Source organism: Protopterus annectens, chromosome 4.part0, assembly GCF_019279795.1.
Source record: "Protopterus annectens isolate FY-2018-M chromosome 4.part0, PAN1.0, whole genome shotgun sequence".
In the NCBI taxonomy this organism is placed as follows: Eukaryota; Metazoa; Chordata; order Ceratodontiformes; family Protopteridae; genus Protopterus; species Protopterus annectens.
In genome coordinates, this window is record NC_056733.1 from 931,230,963 (window position 1) to 931,251,980 (window position 21,018).

Genomic DNA, 21,018 nt, shown 5'->3' on the forward strand with positions numbered 1-21,018 from the left:
CGGCCATCTCAAAGAATAAGATTCATAGGGGTAGAGATAGACTCAAACCAGATGCGGGTCTATCTACCTACAGACAGAATTCAAACCATTCAAAATCAAGTTCGAGCCTTACTCCCCAGGTCCAAAGCCCCAGCCAGAATGGTCCTGCAGCTATTGGGATCCATGTCTGCCACGGTTCTGCTAGTTCCCTTGGCAAGGTTGCACATGAGAATCCTCCAGTGGCTTCTTTCAACTCAGTGGTCCTTTCAGGAACTCCCTCTCAATCACCTCATATGGATCACGGAATCTTGCAAACGGGACCTTCGCTGGTGGCTAGTGCCCTCCAATTTGGATCAGGGACGGCCCTTTGTTCTTCCTCCTCCAGCGGCCACTTTGACCACGGACGCCTCCCAGATGGGGTGGGGGGGGCATTCCCTGGGCAGGTCAGTCCAAGGCAAATGGCACCCGGAAGAGACTCCTCTTCATATCAACATCCTAGAAATGAGGGCAGTACTCCTGTCCCTTCAAGCCCTTCACGATTATCTCCCTCAGGGCGTAATTGCTGTTCACTCAGACAACATGTCAGTTGTCTGGTACCTGAACAAACAGGGAGGGACCAGATCCTATCCTCTTTGCAGAGAAGCCATGAGAGTTTGGGAATGGGCAGTCTCGACCAAACGCTTCCTAGTGGCTACTCACATACCGGGCAAGTCCAATGTCATAGCCGACAGATTGAGCAGAACCATCCTCTCTCCTCACGAATGGTCTTTGAATATGACAGTTGCAAGGCAGATTTTCAGCGAATGGGGAGTTCCGTGTTGCGACCTCTTCGCGACTCTTCTGAATGCGAAGTGCAAAGAATTTTTCTCCCTAACCCCGGCTCCGGGGAAGAGACCCAGGGACGCATTAGTCCATCCTTGGCCCACCGGCCTGCTTTATGCCTTCCCTCCAGTTCCTCTCCTCCCCAGGGTGATTCAAAAGGCATCTCTCTTAGGGAGCAAGATGATCTTAATTGTTCCTTACTGGCCTCATCAAGTGTGGTTCCCCTATCTTCGGAAACATGCTCTGGAAGGTCCATGGTTCCTGGACCAGGTCCCAGACCTACTGATTCATCAGTCGGGACTATTACACCAGTCCCTACACACATTAAAATTGACGGCCTGGCTCCTCCTCTTCCGACGATAGTCAGGAGTCATACACTGGATCCAGATGTTGTGCACATATTATCTTCAGCCCACAAGTCTGCTACAAAGAAACTGTATTCTAGCAAATGGAAAAGGTTTGCTATTTGGGCTCAACTCCGGGGCCTGGAACCCATTTCTACTTCCGTGGCAGAAGTACTAAAATTTATGACCTCTCTTTTCAATCAAGGCTCTTCAGTTTCTACCATCAAAGTACAATTGGCAGCAATTTCTAATTTTCATGAATCCATAGACCCACCTTTAATGAGCAACAGATTGTGTAAGACCTTCTTGAAGGGTGCTGCTCTATTAAGACCTCCGATTTCTCATCCTGCACCTCCATGGGATCTCGATATAGTGTTGCGTGCCTTGACTTCTTTCCCCTTTGAACCGGCAGCTACCTGTGATCTAAAGTTTCTATCATGGAAGACAGCCTTTCTAGTGGCGATTACTTCAGCCAGAAGGGTTTCAGAGCTTCAAGCTTTGTCAGTAAAACCCCCGTACTTGGTTTTTCATACAGACAGAGTATCCCTCAGACCAAATCCTTCTTTTGTTCCTAAAGTTTGTTCTACTTTATGCTTGCAACAATCGTTAGAGCTTCCAGTTTTTTTCCCAAAATACTCCAATAAAGCGGAGTTTATATTCCACACACTAGATGTCCACAGACAGTTACGTTTTTATTTAGATAGGACCAAACAAACAAGGAAAACAGATCAGTTGTTTGTATCTTTTGCAGAAAACAAATTGGGCAATGCTGTCACAAAGGTCACTATCGCCAAATGGATCAGGGACTGTATTACTCAAACTTATATTTATTCTAACAAAGAGCTTACCACCTCTGTCAAGGCTCATTCTACAAGGGCTATGGCTACTTCGGTAGCATTTTATTCTAAGCTTGCTATTGGTGACATTTGTGCTGCGGCTACATGGTCTTCCCCGCACACCTTCATTTCCCACTACAAATTAGATGTGGCATCTAGAGGACGAGCTTCATTTGGTTCCACAGTGCTCAGGAGTGTTTTCCAATGAGCCACCTGGGATTTAAGTGCTAGGGACGCTGTCCCATCAGTCAGAATGTAGGCGAGATAGGATCACATAACATCTTTTAGTTATGTACTCACCATAACTTCAGATGTTTGGGATCCATCTCGCCTACATTCCTAATAACCCACCCTCCTTCCCCCTTCCTTGGAGATCAGAGGATATCAGAAGGTCCGAATCCTGTTGTTTCATCTTGAAACATCTAACAGTGTTATATAAACAAGTTGTGCATGTGTGCATGAATGCGGACAAACAAGATCTGGGGGATTAGTGGTGGTGCATCCTGGGATAAAGATAGCTCAGCCAATTAGAGACCTCGCTCTATAGCATAAGCGTGCCGAGTCGGAGCCGAGGGATCGGCTCCGAACCCATCAGTCAGAATGTAGGTGAGATGGATCCCAAACATCTGAAGTTATGGTGAGTACAACATAACTAAAAGTTGTCTTCCCCTAATCACTGTAATGCAGCTGAATACCGTTTTCATCAGCTGGATGTTCATAGACAACTATGGTTTTATTTACAGTGGACCAAGGAATTTAGGAAATCAGATGAACTTATTCATTTTGTTTTCTGACTCCAGATTGGGCTTACAGGTTTCTAAAGTGAAACTGTCTAACTGGATTTCCAGTTGCATAGCCTTTTTCTACAGTTTGGAGGGCAGACCTTTACCCTGCAGGATCAAGGCTCATTCTACCAGGTTGCTGTCTACCTATGCAGCCTTTCAAGCCAGGGTCCCACTTGATAATATTTGTGCAGCAGCCATGTGGGCTACCCCTCACACTTTTACTACACATTACAAATTGGATTTAGCTTCCAGGGTTAGAGCATCCTTTTGCTCCACGGTACTCAGGAGTATTTTCCAGTGAGCCACCCAAGGATAAGGTGCTAGGGACGCTGTCCCATATGTAAAAATGAAGGTGAGATTGGACTACACAACATAACGAAGTTATGTACTCACCATAATGTTCTATGTTGGTAGTCCATCTCACCCTTCATTTTTACCAACCGCCCTCCTGCCCCCATCCTGGAAGATCTGGAGATAATAATAATAATAATTTGGTTATCTTTGGTTGGAGACCCTTTAGTATTGGTTTGTCTGTTATGTTTTTTTCTTCTAGTGAGCAGCAAACAAGATCTGGGGTTTGTACTGGTTCACTATGGGATACCTGCTTAGCCACGAGCCAACCAGAAGTCTTTGAGCTTGTAAATTGGCCAAGTTGGAGCCGAGGATTGGCTCCGAACCCATATGTAAAAATGAAGGGTGAGATGGACTACCAACATGGAACCTTATGGTGAGTATATAACTTCTTTTTTCAGCTGAGCTTTCAGCTAAGTGAAATCTTTTTTGATATTTGTGTAGACGTTTTTGGATATCTTCATATTTTACTAAACCTTTAGTATTGCTAGTATCTTTTGTTCGGTCTAACGTTATTCTTTCCACTCTACCCATTGTTATCATTGGTAAACTTCAAGTACCATTGTTGGTACAGCCTTTTCCCTTACCCTTGTGGTATTTCTTCGATACCATAGCTGGTATTGTTTTCTCTTGCTTAACCTGTTAGCTTTTATCTTTATTCAGTGGCTCTGGTGTGCAGGGTCCTGGGTTCAAGGCTCACAAGGGCTGATTATTTATCCCCTGGATTACAATATTTGAATAACCATCTCCTGCAAGCAGGACCTGCTTTGGTGGATGAGGCCAGACATAGATCTTTGGAGCCGCCAATTTCAACCCTTCCAGCCCACAGCCATTGTGACCACGGATGCTTCCCTGATTGGGTGGGTGGGGGGGGTGGCATTTCCAGGGAAAGACTGTTCAAGGCACACGGTCCACCTCAGAGGCCCACCTGCATATCAGTATTCTAGAACTGAGAGCCGTGCTGTTAGCATTGCAGGCATTCCATTTGGCTCTCCCCTCCGGGACAATTGCAATTCAGTCAGACAATATATCAGTGGTCTGGTACATCAACAAGCTAGGAGGAACCAAGTCCTGCCCCCATGTCGAGAAGCCATGAGAATTTGGCAGTGGGCGATAGCTTCCTACTGCTTTCTGAGAGCAATGCATATCCCGAGGAGCTCCAATGTGATTGCGGACAAACTGAGCAGATGCATCTCTTGCCCCGCGAGTGGTCCCTCAACCCCGAGGTGGCGTTTGTAATCTTCAAACACTGGGGCCAGCCTTACTGCAATCTTTTTGCCTCACCATCAAACACCAAGTGCAGCAGCTACTTTGTCCTACTTCCCTTGGAGGAGGAGTCCCTGAGGGATGCTCTGATCCACGATTGGCCCACAGGACTTCTCTATGCCTATCCTCCCATTCCTCTGATCCCACAATTTCTAAAAAAAGCTATTCAGTTGAGATGCAAGGTAATCCTCATAGCCCCATTCTGGCTTCGGCAAGTTTGGTTCCACTTTCTTCGTCCTCACCTAGTATACTCGCCATGGTTTCTGGACCCGCTACCAGATCTGTTCACTCACCCCCAATGGTTGAGTCACTTGAACCTGTCCACTCTCAAGCTTACTACTTGGTTTCTCCACTTCCGCTAGTCCACCAGGCAGGCTAATCTCTCCTCACCTGTTCAAGACATCATTCTGGCCTCTCGCAAACCATCCACCAGAAGACTATATCAGGATAAATGGCAAAGGTTCTCCATTTGGTTCAAGGATAACATGCTAGACCCGTGTTCGACTCCAGTTACTGCAGTGCTTCAATACTTAGCTAGGTTTTTTGATAATGGAGCCTCTGCCTCTAGAGTACGAGTACACCTAGCGGCATTTTCCAACTTCCACAATGGTGTAGGTGGCACCCCTCTTATCGCCTCTGCAAGACTTTCCTCAAAGGGACCTCTCATCTCACGCCTCCTCTTAAACAGCCCGTAGAACCATGGAACCTCACTTTAGTCCTCCAGTCTTTGACTCAAAAGCCATTTGAGCCTGTGGCTAAGTGTGACCTAAAGTTTTTGCCTTGGAAATCTTTGTTCCTTGTAGCCATTACCTCTGCCAGAAGAGTTTCGGAGCTGCAGGCATTGTGGATCAAGAGGCCCTATATGGTTTTTCATAAAGACGGAGTGTCAACCCATCCTTTCTTCCCATAGTTGTTTCTGAATTCTCTATTAACCAGTCCATTGATCTACCAGTGTTTTTTCCGAATTTTGCCAATAGAGGAGAGTACTGCCTTCACACATTAGACGTATATAGACAATTAAGATTTTACCTTGACAGGACCAAACCTATCCATAAATCTGAACAGCTTTTCATCTCCTTTTCGGGACCCAAAATGGGAGAAGCTGTTTCCAAGGTTACATTATGAAGATGGCTAAGGGACTGCATTCGTCTCGCCTATTCCCTCCATAATGAATCCATTCCAAAAGTTAAAGCCCACTCCACTAGATCTATGGCAGCTTCTATAGCATTCTATTCCAGGGCATCAATGGGTGACATCTGTGAAGCAGGTAATTGGGCTAAGCCTCATACCTTTATCAATCATTACAAATTGGACTTGGTCTCCAGGGGGAGAGCTGCCTTCGGCTCAATGGTACTCAGGAATGTTCTTCCATAAGGGCCACTCATGGACCTCAAGGTAGCATGGGATTCTGTCCCTTCAGTGATGAATGGAAAGAAGATTAACATCAGATAAATAAGTTATGTCTTACCATAATGTTCCATCTGTGTTGTTCATCTTCTTTCATTCATCACGTCCCACCCTCCTTCCCCTTCCAAAGGTACCTGGGGGATGCCTTGGGTCTAAGTGGTGCACTAGGGTACTTGCGTAGAAGTGGCCTTGGGTTTACTTCCTTTCTTAGTAAACTCGATCTGAGATAACCGGGAGAAGGGCATTCTGGGTAGAGACTTAGCTCGATAGATTTTTTTGGCTGGAGCGAGCTTGGTAATAGGCCGACTCAGTTCCAAGGGCTTGGAACCGTACCCATCAGTGATGAATGAAAGAAGATGAACAACACAGATGGAACATTATGGTAAGACATAACTTCTTTTTATTGCTGAACAGTGTGTCATTTACGTTAATTCATACTCTTGGAAATATGAATATCTGTTTGAACTTTAAGGTCTTAACTTGAATTTCTTAACCACCATTAGAAGCTGACTTTCAGAATTCCATTGGAGTGAATGAGTTGGAAAGCAGCCCTTCAAATTCCAGGATCCTTGTGAATCTTGGAAGCTTATCTGTCTAAGGCAATATTGGGTTTCCTTTGTGTAGTACTTGACCTTGATGTCCTTGACATGAATGCTTCTGTATTTCTATTCTGAACTTCCCTCCTGCCATGTCAAGGTTTTCAGTCTCTTATGCCTGTGTCTTAAAGGTATAGCAGCAGCGAGACTTAGAATTTCAGAGCGAGTTTCTAAGCTCAGAAAAGACACTGCCAGTTTTTTAACTATTCCAAGTGGAATAGATTTACCATTTGGACAGAATATGAAGGCCCTGTTCTGTTATGATCCTGGAGTCATTCTGAAACAGGTCTCCATTGTTTCACAGTGAAAGTCCAATTTCAGCCATTTCTGCTTTCACTAATGTTGTAGGGCAAAACTAATTAACAATTAGGCTTTGCTATAGCTTTCATTGAGATGTGGTTAGTTTAAAAGCGCCTGCTTCTTTTCAGCATCTTATTTTCATTTCTGAATTATTAATCATGTGCCCTTTAAGCTTCTGCTGATGTTGACTTTGTTTTTTGGAAAACTAGTTTTTTGCTTGTAGACTTTCTTGTTGGAGAAGCCTTTTATTCTCAGTTTCTTCTACACACAGTCAAGTTTCTTAAAAAGATAGATGTTATGTTGTCCTTTCTTTCCTTCATTCTTACTGGTTGGGCTCAGAACTGATCCTCTGTTCCAACTCGGCCACATTCTAAAGCTCTTCCACTTGGCTCGTGGCTGAACCCCCTATCCCATGATGCACTGGTGTGCTACCTCCCGATCTTGTTTGCCACGAAGCAAGTCAAAGGTCTCCATTTTGGCTGTGGCTAAGTCTATATTTTTTTCTTCGAATATTTCTCATTTTTAGAATTATTTCTATTGTTTACCTCTTGGTTGCTGTTTAAAATCCCTTTTGGCCGTCATTTCTTGTTAGGTTTTCTCCCTATCCCATTTATCGTTTAAGTGTTTATCCGTAAAGGGTGACTTGTATTTCTGCTTGCTGTTGATATTTTTGTGTGTTAAGTGAGCTGTTGGTCCGTTTCAGTTAGAGGGCCCAGCGCCTGTTTAAGTTAGAGGGCTATCCCCTTCTCTCTGTGTCTTATACAGGGTTCACCCGTTTAACTTAGAGAAACTCCAGCCCATTTTTAGTTACGGGGCAGCTGAGTCTACCCCCTTGTGCTTTTTGTCTTGAGTGTGCTTTCCATTTTTCTATTGTTATTGTGTGCTGTACTTAGACTTGCATATAGAGAGTTTTTTCATATTCTTGGTGTGCTGTAGTTAGTTTTCTTAGTGAGTGTTGAACTTTAATGTTTCGGTTTCCTTATTGCTGTGCTGTTTAGTAGATATAATTACAATAATGTCCAAGGAACAGATGGAAGTTGAACTATCTGGTTTTAAGAAGTGTCAAAAGTGTTCTCAGAAAATATCTTTGACTGATGGGCATACGATTTGTGTTTATTGCTTGGTGCCATGCATCTTCAGGAATCTTGTAGTATCTGTCACTCCTTCTGCTCCAGAGATTTACTCGAGAGAAAGAACAAATTGATTGTTATGGGGGTTCTAGAAGTTCCTTTCTCAGAAGCTTTGGAAAGTTAGACAATCTCCAGCAAATCTCTCCCTTCAAAAAATGACAAACCTAACAACAGGTCTTCTTCTTCATCCTCAGGCCATTCGGAGCTTGCCAAAAAAGTGTCCAAATCGACTCACTCTGATCTGGAGGAACATGGGTCTGATAGGTCTTCATCCTCGGCTCCTACGTTTTCAGAACTGATGGAAAAGCATTTTAGGAGCTGGTCTTCTGAATTGACACTGGTCTCCCCGACATTGGGATCACCCATACTACAAAGAGGTACCTCACCGACCCCTTCGTCTCGGTCCTCCAGAACCTTATCTGGCGATGAAGTGATAGGGTGGTCCGAAGGCTACTGGAGTCACCGGCGCTGGCCAAAATTCTCTCTGCTCCATCCCATTTGGACCCGGAGCCAGTAAAGATTTTTTTCATCCAATACGATTCCTTCTCTGAGCCAACCTGGAGCATCAGAGCAGGAATGTCTGGAACCGATCACAATAGAACCATCTGTGCTGAGACCCACAGTTGGGATTTCGGAACCGTCTTCTGCTCTGACATCCTCTGTGCCATCTGGGATGTCTAGGGGCTGAAGCTCTCCAGCTGGGTCTGGGGGGGGGGGGGCAACTCTGGTCCGAGTTTACCCCTCGGTGCCTCGGCACGGGTGAGCTCAGCACCTACATCAGCTTCGGAGCCGGCTTCCTTGGTTCCAGGGATTTCCTTTGCCTCTTCGTAGCTGGAGGGATCTTCAGATCAGGGGAGAGGGGCTTTTGAGCTGGTGAGGAGTGTGCTGTCCTCTTGCGCAGCTCTACACGAAGGTTCTGAAATTCTTCCCCCTAAGGCACAATGCTTCTGTCTCTGCCCGACCCCAACCACAGACCAGCGGAGATCGTAGGCCTCAGAATACCCCCATCGGGTGAACTTCCCTCTTCCGAAACCTCACCAGAATATCCTTCTGAAGAGGGCCCCCGTAAGAGGCTTTGCAAGAGGAAGCATATTGACTCCCCAGATAAGTCTCTTACATCTGATACTGACCTCGAGGAATCTGAAGGGGTCCCCACATCGCCCTCTTCAGGAGATCTCCTTTGCAGATATCCTAGAGGTCCTTAAGCAGAGAGGCGCTGGAAGTCCATCAACCCTTCTACGGAGGAGTCAGTGTACCTGAAAGCCTTTGGATTTCAACCTTCAGCCTCATGGGTATCGCCTCCTTTCGATGAACTTTTGGAACTAGTTAGTCAGAAGGCATGGGAGTCTCCAGACGTAGTGGAACCAGTCCTTCGGAGGCCTAACAAATTTATTACACTCCTGATGACAAATATTTTCTATCTAAGGGTGTTCCTGTGGATGCTATGGTGGTAGCAGCAGCCACCAAGAAGGAACTGGCCGAAACATCCTCATCTGTCCATCCACCTAAGAAAGAGTCTCATGCGATGGACAGATATGGGAACTGCATCTTTTCTTCAGTGACATTTGCTCTCGCGTCGCTGAATTACTTGGCACACTTCACAAGACTACAGAGAGATCTGAAGGTGCTAGGAGATGCTCTTCAAGGTTCATTAGCTGCAGGGGACTCAGATAAGTCACCTCTCAGCTATCCAACTTAACCGCCGTAGTGAACTCCTCCATGAGACTCATTTCATATGCAGCAGATGGAGCGAGTAGAGCAGCGAGTTTGGGAGTTTCCCTGAGGAGACACTCTTGGATGCGCTTCTGTAAATTAGCGGATCCCTTTAAGTGTACCTTTGTAAATGCCCCTTTCGATAGTTCCTCACTCTTTGGACCAGAAGTCAAAGACACGCTCACCAGATGCAAGCAGGAAGGTAAAACTCTCTCTGCCATTGGAGTGAGTTTTTCTGTACCTTCAAGACTGTATCCCAAAGGTCGGTGGGGGATGTGGTTCAAAGAATCCCAGGGAGTTTTTCCAGATGCACGAGGTGAACCCTTCCCCAGGGGCAGAGGGGGAGGTAATGGTAGACACTGTCCTCACGGCAGAGGGGATCCGCAGAACCACGGCGACCGCAATTCTTTTCGCAGTAGGCCCTTTCAGCACTCCTGAAGAGAGGCCCGCCTGCCCACCTCTGGAGGCTGTTGGGGGTCATTTGTCTTTGCACCCGGAAGCCTGGCAAGAAATTACAAGAGACAAATGGGTACAAAGCATAATATCCAGAGGCTACTCCATAGCCTTTTCCCTCCCCATCCCAACCTTGAAAAACATCCCAGGGGTTCCACACAATCAAAGAGATCAAGCAACCATAGAGATTCAAAAGTTGCTAGACAAAAGAGTCATCCAAAGATTCCCCGCAGACCAGATAGGATCTGGAACTTACTCAAGATTCGTTTTAGTGCCAAAAAGAACAGGGGAATGGAGACCTATCTTGGATCTCAGCGAATTAAGCGAATCTGTAAAGAAGGCCAAGTTCCGGATGGCGATACTGCAGTCGATTCTCCCCTTGTTAGGGAAAGACAGTTGGATCTGCTCTATAGATCTCCAAGATGCATACTACCACATAAAAATGACAGGCCATCAAGGAGTCATCTGAGCTTCCGGCTGGGAGCTAGTCACTACCAGTTTCTAGCTCTGCCCTTTGGTCTCACTACAGCCCCCCCAGTGTGTTCACCAAATGCATGGCAGTGGTCACAGCTCACTTGAAGAGTCTAGGATTCCAAGTGTTTCCATACTTAGATGACTGGCTTCTAAGTGCCACCACCAAGCATCTACTCAACAAGCAAGAGACGACACCTTACAACTCTGTTCAGACTTTGGGATTAGTATAAATTCAGAAAAATCTGCCTTGTTGCCATCGTAACATATCGTCTGTATAGCACACTTAGACACCGTCTCTATGACGGCAAGATTGCCAGAGGAAAGAGTTTTGTTACTCAGACAGCAAATTCTCAATCTCATGTCCAAGACCAAAGTCAAAGCAAAAACAGTTCAAGTCCTGGGAACATGGCAGCAACGATAACTTTAGTTTCTTTAGCTCGCATGTGCATGAGAATTCTTCAATGGCTCCTATTTGCCTAATGGTCATTACAAGAACTACCCATGTCTCACAAAATCATGATCAGAGAATCTTGCGAGAGAGACCTGAGATGGTGGCTCCTTTCCAGACACTGGACAGTGGGTCATCCCTTTCTTCCTCAACAGCCTATAGCCATGGTGACCACAGATGCCTCCCAGATAGAATGGGGGGACATTATCTGGGGAGGACATTCCAAGGCACCTGGCAGGATCACGAGACCCACCTGCACATCAGTGTCCTAGAGATTAGAGTTGTGCTGTTAGCATTGCAGGCATTTCAGAACTCTCTTCCTCTAGGAAAGATTGCAATTCAGACAGACAAGATGTCTGTGGTCTGGTACATAAGCAAGCAAGGTGGAACCAGGTCTTAACCCCTTTGTCGATAGGTACTCAGAGTGTGGGAATGGGCAATGTCTTCCCAATGCTTTCTAGTGGCAATGTATATCCCGGGGTAATCCAGCGTGATAGCAGAGAGATTCAGCAGGGCAATACTCATGCCTCACAAGTGGTCCCTAAAGCAAGAGATAACGGAAGGGATTTTCTGAAAGTGGAGCCAGTCTTGCTGCGACCTCTTTGCCACCTCCCTAAACACCAAATGCAGCAACTACTTTGCCCTAGTACCCCCTCCAGGGGAGACACCAAAGGGATGCACTAGTGCATGATTGGCCCTTGGGACTTCTATGCCTTCCCCCCTTCCCTCTAACACCCAGAGTTTTCCAGAAAGCCAAATCCTTGGGAAGCAGGCTGATTCTCTTTGCCCCATATTGGCCTCATCAGATCTGGTTTCCCTTCCTATGGCTGCATCTTTAGGAAGAACCGTGGGTTCTGGACCCAGTGCCGGACCTTCTGACTCATTAGTCAGGCACACACCACCCATTCCTCCAGACTCTCAAGTTGACACCTTGGCGGCTCCAGTTAAATAATATAGTCAGGCTTCCTACTCTTACACCAGCAGTAAAGCACATACTACTTTCCTCATATAAGTCCTGTACCAGACAATTATATCTGAGTTCCTTTCACGTAGTCGAACTTTTACAAGTTCGAACCTCATATGGTTGAGACCATAAGTTCGAATTTGTAAAAGTTTGAGCGTTTCAATGGAAATCTCCATAAGCGGAGGTTTCCATTTTGTTCAATGGGGTGCGATCTGAGAGTTGGTATGTTTAATTAGCGGGGGGGGGTGCAAGGGGGGCTTGCCCCTTAGCTTAAAACCGTTTATTTTGTTTTCCATTGTTTTTTTTTTTTTTTTTTTTAATTCATAGTTAAAGTTTTGTAACTTTGAGCATAATGGTTTGAACATTACGCGTTCGAAGTTATAAGACCTCGACTATGTGATATAGACCGTTATCTCAGTAAATGGAAGTGATTCTCTTACTGGGCTTCAGAAAAAAATCTTGACACTTTTTTTGCACCTGTTAGCTCTATTTTGGATTTCCTGGGTGAATTGTTTCATAAAGGTTCCGCAGCAGCTATTATCAAGGTTCAGTTGGCTGCAATTTCCAGTTTTCATGTAGGTGATGTAACTCCACATTTGATGTCCCACAGATTATGCAGAGCATTTCTGAAGGGCACCTACTTATTAAGACCTCCCATCAAGGACCCTCTTATACCTTGGGACCTAAATTTTGTACTTTCTCGCCTGATCCTTCCTCCATTTGAGCCCACATCAGCATGTGACATAAATTTTTATCATGGAAAACAGTTTTACTGATTGCTATCACATCTGCCAGAAGAGTCTCTGAGCCTCAGGCTTTGTCAATCAGACCTCCTTATATGATTTTCCATAAGGACAGGGTGTCTCTGCAAACTAATGCATCTTTCTTACCAAAGGTGTGCTCGGAAGCTAATTTTAATCAGTCTGTTGAGCTTCCAGTATTTTTTCCCCAATCATGGCAACAAGGCAGAATACGCACTCCATCAGTTGGACATACATAGACATCTTCGCTTCTATTTACACAGAACTAAAGTATTCAGGAAGTCTGATCAGCTGTTCATCTCCTTTTCAGAGGCTAAAAAAGGTGATCCTGTTTCAAAGGTCACGCTTTCGAGATGGCTTTCAAACAGTATCACGTTTACTTACACTTCTAACAATAGACATCTTCCCTTTAGAATCAAAGGTCACTTCACAAGGGCGATTGCAACTTCATCTGTGTTTCAGGCTTGACTGCCACTAGATAATAATTGTGCGCGGCTACGTGAGCCAAACCTCACCCCATCATTACTCATTACAAGGTAGACATGGCTTCAAGGGACAAGGGTCTCTTTTGGTTCTACTATCCTGAAAAATATACTCCCGTGAGCCGCCCAGGATATATGGTGCTAGGGACGCTGTCCCAACCAGTAAGAATGAAAGTAGGATAGGACAACATAACATAAAGAAGTTGTGTATTTACCATAACGTTCCATGTGTTGTCCATTTTGCCTTCATTCTTACATTCCACCCTCCTTCCCCCAGCCTAGAGTTTCTGGAGGACCAAGAGGAATTTTTTCCTTTTACCAAGGAAGTCCTCTGACTTTTACGGTCTTTCTCTATGTAATGTCTTATAATGCTGTACAAGTTGATACCATCAACAAACAAGATCTGAGGTAGTACACCAGTGCATCATGGCATAGCTCTCAACCTTCCATCTCCAAAATGCGGAACACTAGCCCTCATAATGTGGAACAAATGGGGAAAATGTGGAACACGTACTAATGGGTTACTAACAACTTCAGCTAGGAAGGTCATAGGATGGTTAAAATATGCTGGTTTTACTTGTAAAGAATATCTTTTAATGAATTAATATTATTTATTTCTATTTACCATGGATTTCACTTAAAAAAATTCCCAACACTGAATGTGTTACAGACCCTTTCAATGTGGAACTTCATGGAACCGAGGAACATGAACTTTCTAAGACCCCAAATGAGGTACGTTCCTTGTAATGAGGTACACTTGAGAGGCATGCATCATGGTGTTCAGCCACGAGGTAAGTGGAAGACACTGAGCTTTATAGTGTGGCCGAGTCGGAACCACGAATCTGTTCTGAGCCCAACCAGTAAGAATGAAGTGAAGACAAGATGGACACCAAACCTGGAACGTTATGGTAAGTACATAACTTCTTTATTTTGAATTTGTCTGAATTTCCATTTACATGGGTAACATGCTAAAATGTCTAAGTGCAAGTTCCAAAATATCAAGAATGAATGTCTTAAAAACAAAGGCAGAGTTTACTAGATGTTAGAGTTCCTTACTTTCTGAAGTATGATGATATTGGCTTTAATATATACATAGTGGGGTTGGGGAAGGTGCAGGAGGGCTTGTGTCCTAGCAAAAAAATGACTTTAAAGGACAACAGTTATTGCATTTAGTTTTGCCGTCTCCCTTCCCTCTATTTAATTCAGATATTCTCAGTTACAGTAGGGGGTCATTTACTTGCCTTTATAGTTTCTTAGATTCTACTAACTCCAACAAAATTAATAAATAAATAAAAGTTGCCTTAGTCCAGCCACTGCATAAAATGCATTGTTCCTTAGCAGGAAACCCTTACTGCGCCCATTTTGAGTGTGTTCAACTTTGTTTTGGTTACTACTGTTGCATGATTCAGAGGTTCTTCTGCCGAAGGACGTGCATCATCCCAGTCCTAATGAGTGTCCACACTTTACCAAGCAGTAATCGTCTAAGAATTTTAGTGTAAGGATATGATGTTCATCGTGTTTCACTGCTGCAGTCATTACACTTGGGTTATCCTGCCGTCAGGCGGTCCCGCAGTCGGCCAGAGTTCCAAAGTCTTGGTCCGGCGTTGGTTGCTGTCGCTTCTTCCCTGACGGCAGTGCACCAGGGGTATATAAGATGCAGCCGACGCCATTTTCTTCAGTCTTTCTTGCCGCGTGGTGCCCGAAGCAAAAGCAGTTCACAAGTGCCGGTCGGCCGACTCCTGAGATTTCAAATTCGATTTCAGATCCGAAGTCTTCAATAAAGCTAAGTACCCCATTGGGGAAACTTTTTCTTGCCTCAGACCGATGTCAGTTAAAGTTAATTGTATTTCTTGTAGGAAGCAAATACCTCATAAGGATTTTCATTCTTACTGTATTCCATGCCTAGGCCCAGATCACGACGTCACTAGTTGTCGGTTTTGTGCTAGATTTAACAAATGCACTATTAAACATCTGTTTGATTTTCTTCACCATTATTTTGGCTGAAGGTTTAATTATACCATGCCGTCGGAACAACCGACAACCGGAATTCACAAAAATGCAAAGATAAGGATAGGCATCCGAGGCCCAAAACTGATGACGAAGCCTCTTCTAGGCCAGTCGCTGGTTCTCAGTGAGGCGCTTTTGCAGACCCTGACACCTGCTACCTCAGAGCCGCAGGCCGCGACCGACTCCCACGTGTAGTTGCCTAGGCCTCTGGATATTCAAGGTGTTGGGCCTATGGAGACTAACCCTTCAGATGGGTCTGGAGCCGCTGAGCAGGCATCGGCTTCTGAGGGTGTTTTCAGACCTTCACAACTTACCATTCATCTACAGCCAAGTCTAAAATACATTAAAGACAAAGAAGCAAGTACAGCATTCACCTGGACAGGCCTCCATGCCTAAAAAGCAGATGTTCAAAATGGCCGAAGACTTAATTACTCTAATCAGGGGTTCCCATCCCCCTCCTGATAAAAGGGCCTAGGCAGGATACAGACTATGATTCCTCTGACCAGGTTTCAATATATTCTGATTCCTCTTCAGACCAGGGATATTCTTTACCCCCCTTTGAGGACTCTGATGCTGAAGAATCTATTCCTTCAGCCTCTCCTCATGAGGATTACTCTTTTGGGGAAACTTTACATACCATAAGGGAGCATTTCCATTGGGAGGGCCAGGATTGTTCAGAATCCAAGAAAAGGCTCAGAGAGTTTCTTTTATTGCCTCAGCACAGACCCCTTGCTATTCCGCCAGTATTGGATATTGTGGACGATGTGTTCTCTGAATCCAGTTTAAGTCCAGATTCTTTACCCTCTGCTCCAGTCAAGCCAGACAGGTACTACAGTGTCCCTGACTCTCACAAATTTCTTTATAAAAATCCTGCTGCTGACCCAGAAAATATTTCCCAGTGTCCCAAAGGGGTAAAGGCCTCCACGACTAAAAATCCAGTTCCCTCGGACAGGGATTCTAGAGCATTAGACAGATGGGGGAAGAAAATTTACACCTCTGCAACTTTAGCAGTGAGGGCTTTAAACTGCCAGTTTCACATGCTTAAATATCAACAATATTTACTGTCTCAGTTAAAACCGAAAATGAGTACAAGTGCAGAGCACCCTGATTTTAAGGAAATGCAGGATTTATTGCATGCAGCTGAACAAGTGGGAAAGCATACTTTGCAATGTGGTTTTGATTCATTAGTAGCAGCAGTTACAGGATCTGTGATTCGAAGGCATGCTTGGTTAAAGGAACAAAGCTTAATCGGATCATGTTAAAACAAAATTATTGGATGCTCCTTTACAGCAAGATATTTTATTTGGTGTTAAGGCAGAGGAGGTATTAAAGAAAATGGAGGATAAGGCAAAATCTATGCAAACAGTGAAGGATTTCTTACAGGTACAGCCACCAAGATTTAGCAGAAATTGGCCTACTAAAAATTGGTCCTTTCCAGTGTCAAATATGCCGCAAAGAGGCAAATACAGACACCCAAGAGGCAGATCTCAGCCCGAAGGATCTTACAGACCATGATAGTAGGGTGCTTCAACCCCAAAAGGAGGTGAGGACAAGTCACAACCTTACAGGAAACAATCCCAATGACTTCCCCCTTCCAATGCCAAACTCTTCCCTTTTAGCAGCTTCCTTAGGGGGGAAACTAGCACTTTTTTCACATAACTGATAAGCAATCACCCAAGACAAATGGGTGCTGAATATTGTGTCTCAAGGTTACAGGTTCTACTTTCACACTTTACCAAGGCTAAAAGGAATGCCAGACCTGCCACAAAATCAATGGGCAGAGGCACAAAAACAAATTACAGCCCTCATGGACATGAGAGCTATTCAAAAAGTACCACAGCAGGAACAAGGACAAGGATTTTACTCAAGACTCTTCCTGGTCCCCAGAAAGGACAAAGCCTGGAGACCCATACTAGACCTTTCCACTCTAAATACTTACGTGGATGTTCCGAAATTCAGAATGCTGACACTACAACAGCTCCTTCCCATGTTGGGCAAGAAGGCTTGGCTTGTTACTTTGGACCTCAAAGAGGCATACCTGCATGACCCTATCAGACAAAATTGCAGAAGATACTTCAGATTCATAGCTGGTTCAATGCACTACCAATTCTCTGCACTGCCCTTTGGCTTATCTACTGTGCCCAGGGTCTTCACAAAGTGCCTGGCACCAGTAATTGCATTTTGCAGACAATAAGGAATTCAAATATATCCATACCTGGACGACTGCCTGATTCAAGCAGAGAGCAAGGACATTCTTCTAAAGCATCTGGTGTTTGTAAAAAAGTTAAGTTGCCTAGGGTACACAGTAAACGAAAAGAAATCAAAACTAATGCCCTCACAAGAGATAATATTCCTGGATGCCAGCTTAAATTCAATGGCCCAGATGGCTTATCTCATGCCAGACAAACAAGGACAACTGACTCAGTATTTTCAATTGATGGCAACAAAGTCCCAACTCCTTGCAAGAAAAATTCTGCAGGCCTTGGGATTCATGGCATCCTGCATACTACTAATTCCATATGCCAGACTGCATATAAGGAAATTACAATGGTACCTAAAAAGTGTTTGAACTCAACATTCTCACAGCTTGGAAATGGTAATACCACTAATTCCCTGCCTACAACAGGAGTTTCGATGGTGGGCACAGGCTTGTCACCTCAACAAGGGTCAGCCTTTCACTCTACCCACAGCCAGGCAGACTTTAACAACAGATGCTTTGGATTACGCCTGGGGAGCACACATGGCAGGAAAATGTATTCAGGGCAAATGGACCACAGACCAAATGCATCTTCACATCAATCAAAAAGAGATGTTGGCTGTACAAAATGCCCTAACAGCATTCAAGGACCTTTCTGCATCCAGGACAATTATTATTAAGGACAGACAACACCACAATAATGTGGTACTTAAGCAAGGGGACACTCATTCTTACCCCCTCTGCAGACAAGCCATGACCTTGTGGAACACAGCTATAACTTATCAAGTTCATCTGTAAGCACTATTCCTGCCAGGAAAGAAAAATACTCTGGCAGATGACCTAAGCAGAAACATCATGGATCCTCACGAGTGGAAATTAAATCCACAAGTTTTCAGCATGATAATGCAATAATGGGGGTGTCCAGACATAGATTTCTTTGCCTCCCCACTGAACTGCCAACTACAAAAATTCTGCACAAGGACTTATCACACACAAGCATGGAACGTGGATGCTCTTTCGTTCAGCTGTAAAAGCCTACACATTGATGCCTTCCCTCCTCTGCCTCTCCTTTCAAAGGTTCTCCTAAAAGCCAGACAAGATAAACCACGGATGATTCTGATTGCTCCAGACTGGCCACGCCAGCATTGGTACCCAATCTTAAAGAACTTAGCTCAAGGCCCACCTTGGATTTTGCCTCAGATTCCACACCTTCTGACTCAACAAAACAATCAGATCCTGCACAGTCAGCTCAAAACCTTATCCTTGGCTGCATGGCAGATTCATTAGCCAATCAGTCAACATCTCTCTCTAAAGCTGTTATGGGTGTCATTTTGGAGGCCAGGAGGCCTAGCACCAGGAAATCTTATTCAGAAAAGTGGAAGAGATTCTGTGCCTGGAACCAGGCTCAAAGCCTTGACCCTCTTGTCCCTAACATTCCTCAGATACTACAATACTTAACTGAGATGCTGGACAAAGGACTATCCTTTTCATCCATTAAGATCCACGCTTCTGTCATCTCGGCTCATTACAACACAGATCCTCCTATTTTCTCTCATCCATTGCTAAAGCAGTACCTCAGAGGAGCTAAAAACATAAGACCACCCTGGAGAGCACCAACACCTACTTGGGACCTCAGTTTTGTCTTGGAAAAACTCACTTTACCTCTTTTTGAGCCAGTCAATTCAGTAGAATTAAAATATATATCATGGAAAACTGCCCTGCTACTGGCAATAACCTCAGCACGAAGAGTCTCAGAACTGCAGGCACTTATTGGCAGTGGAGCCTTTCATCATTTTCAACCAAGACAGGGTTTCCTTAAGAACAAACCCTTCATTTATGCCTAAGGTGGTATCCAGTGTGGCTGTTAACCAAACTATTCACTTGCCAACATTTTATCCAAATCCCCAGAATAAAGGGAAGAGAATTCTACATTCCTTGGACATAAACAGGCAATTACGCTTCTACTTGGACAAAACAAGAGCTTTCAGGAAAGCTGAGCAATTGTTTGTATCCTATGCTGCAAGATCACAGGGAAAGGCTATTTCAAAGCAGACCATTTCAAAGTGGATAGGACACTGTATCCCGTTCTGCTACACACAGCATGGGAAACCTGTACCATCTAACATTAGACCACATTCCACCAGGGCAACTGCAACTTCTACTGCCTACCTTAGAGGAGTACCTACCAAAGACATTTTGGAAGCTGCAACTTGGAGTTCAGTGCACACCTTTACCAAGCATTATCACTTGCCTCTTTACTCTAGATCCAGAGCATAGTACCGTTTTGTACCTACCATAAATGTAGATGTTTGAGTGTCTTGACTGCTGCAGTCCTGGTTTACCCACCTGCCATCCTATCTTTCTTAGCTGGGTCTTATCTATAACTTTCTACACTATACTTTCTATGTGATGTATTTGCTGGTTACTGAAGGTTATGTTTTTACCTTATGTATGTTTTGTAAGCAATATATATTGCCTATCTTTTTGGGGGCACCTGATATCTGGGGCAAGAAAAACTGAAGAAAATGTCGTTGGCTGTATCTTATATACCCCTGGCACACTGACGTCAGGGAAGAAGCGACCGCAACCGAAGCTGGACCAAGACTTTGGAACTCTGGCCGACTGCAGGACCGCCTGACGGCAGGATAACCCAAGTGTAATGACTGCAGCAGTGAAGACACTTGAACATCTACATTTATGGTAGGTACAAAACTGTACTTTGTGGTGTGGAAGATGAGTCTTTTTATTAGCCCCACTGCCTTCATCTGATTGTATTGGAGAGGGTGCCCTGCTGAACAGGTGCCCCGAGAGGATGGTGAGCTAATTGTATTAAACCCATCATAACTGCGATTTTCAAGGGGCTTTTCTTTCAACAGGACAGAGCCTGTCTCTGGCCTTCCATGGAGTGTGATGGATTCTCATTTTCTTATTTGAGTGTTCTGGATCCATTTGACTGTCAAAGTTAGGAATTTCCCTTCTTGTTTTCCATTTTTTCCATCTTAGAAGAAAGATTTGAAAAAGGTGAGGGTCTGCATCTTTTATGTCTGGCTACCTGATGATCAAAGCTAAAGTCCTTTGAAGAATGATATGCCTGTTTACCAGTTATGACCAAAAGCTTTCCACCGTAGCAGGAGGGAGAGGTCAGGAAAAAAGTCTTGTTGACGAGTTAAGATAGTTGTAATACAAGTAGCCTTTCCTTATGATTTGTTTGACTATACATTTATGTCACTATATTTTCAATTTCTTTTGATGTATACTTAAAAAGCTTCATTTTAAACAAACCTGTTAAGTGTCTATTTATTGAATATATTCATGTGCTAGATATTGTCTTGTGACACTGTAGTCAGGCAACTCATGTCTACTAAAAGATTTCATGGAAACTGTATATGATTTGAACATTTTATCCCATTTTAGAGAGAGGAATGCTTGAATTTACTGAAGTCATTGCCTCCTAATGATGCAGAAAACCTTGCTGACAGGTTGGTTTTAATGGAGATGATAAACTTACAAGAAAGACTGGATTATAATGAAGAGGTAATTACAATATTTCCTGCTGTTTGTTCATATGTGAACTTTATACTGTTTATTCAGATGTGAACGTGATCCTGATTTTTTTAGATGGGAGCATGATCCTGGCAAGAGGTTCACCTGTGTTTTTGTAACCCAGGTTTATTTTGTTGGGTGGTGCTGAAGTTTCATGTGA

General features: G+C 44.3%; 1 protein-coding gene across 1 annotated transcript in view; it reads left to right on the forward strand.

Annotated features, from left to right (window-relative positions):
• KNTC1 (kinetochore associated 1) overlaps window positions 1–21,018 on the forward strand; it is a 3,090,908-nt gene that overhangs the window by 1,265,508 nt on the left and 1,804,382 nt on the right. The window contains exon 31 of the mRNA XM_044068909.1: window positions 20,730–20,849. Coding sequence (XP_043924844.1) covers window positions 20,730–20,849 — 120 coding nt within the window. The remainder of the gene's footprint in view (window positions 1–20,729; window positions 20,850–21,018) is intronic.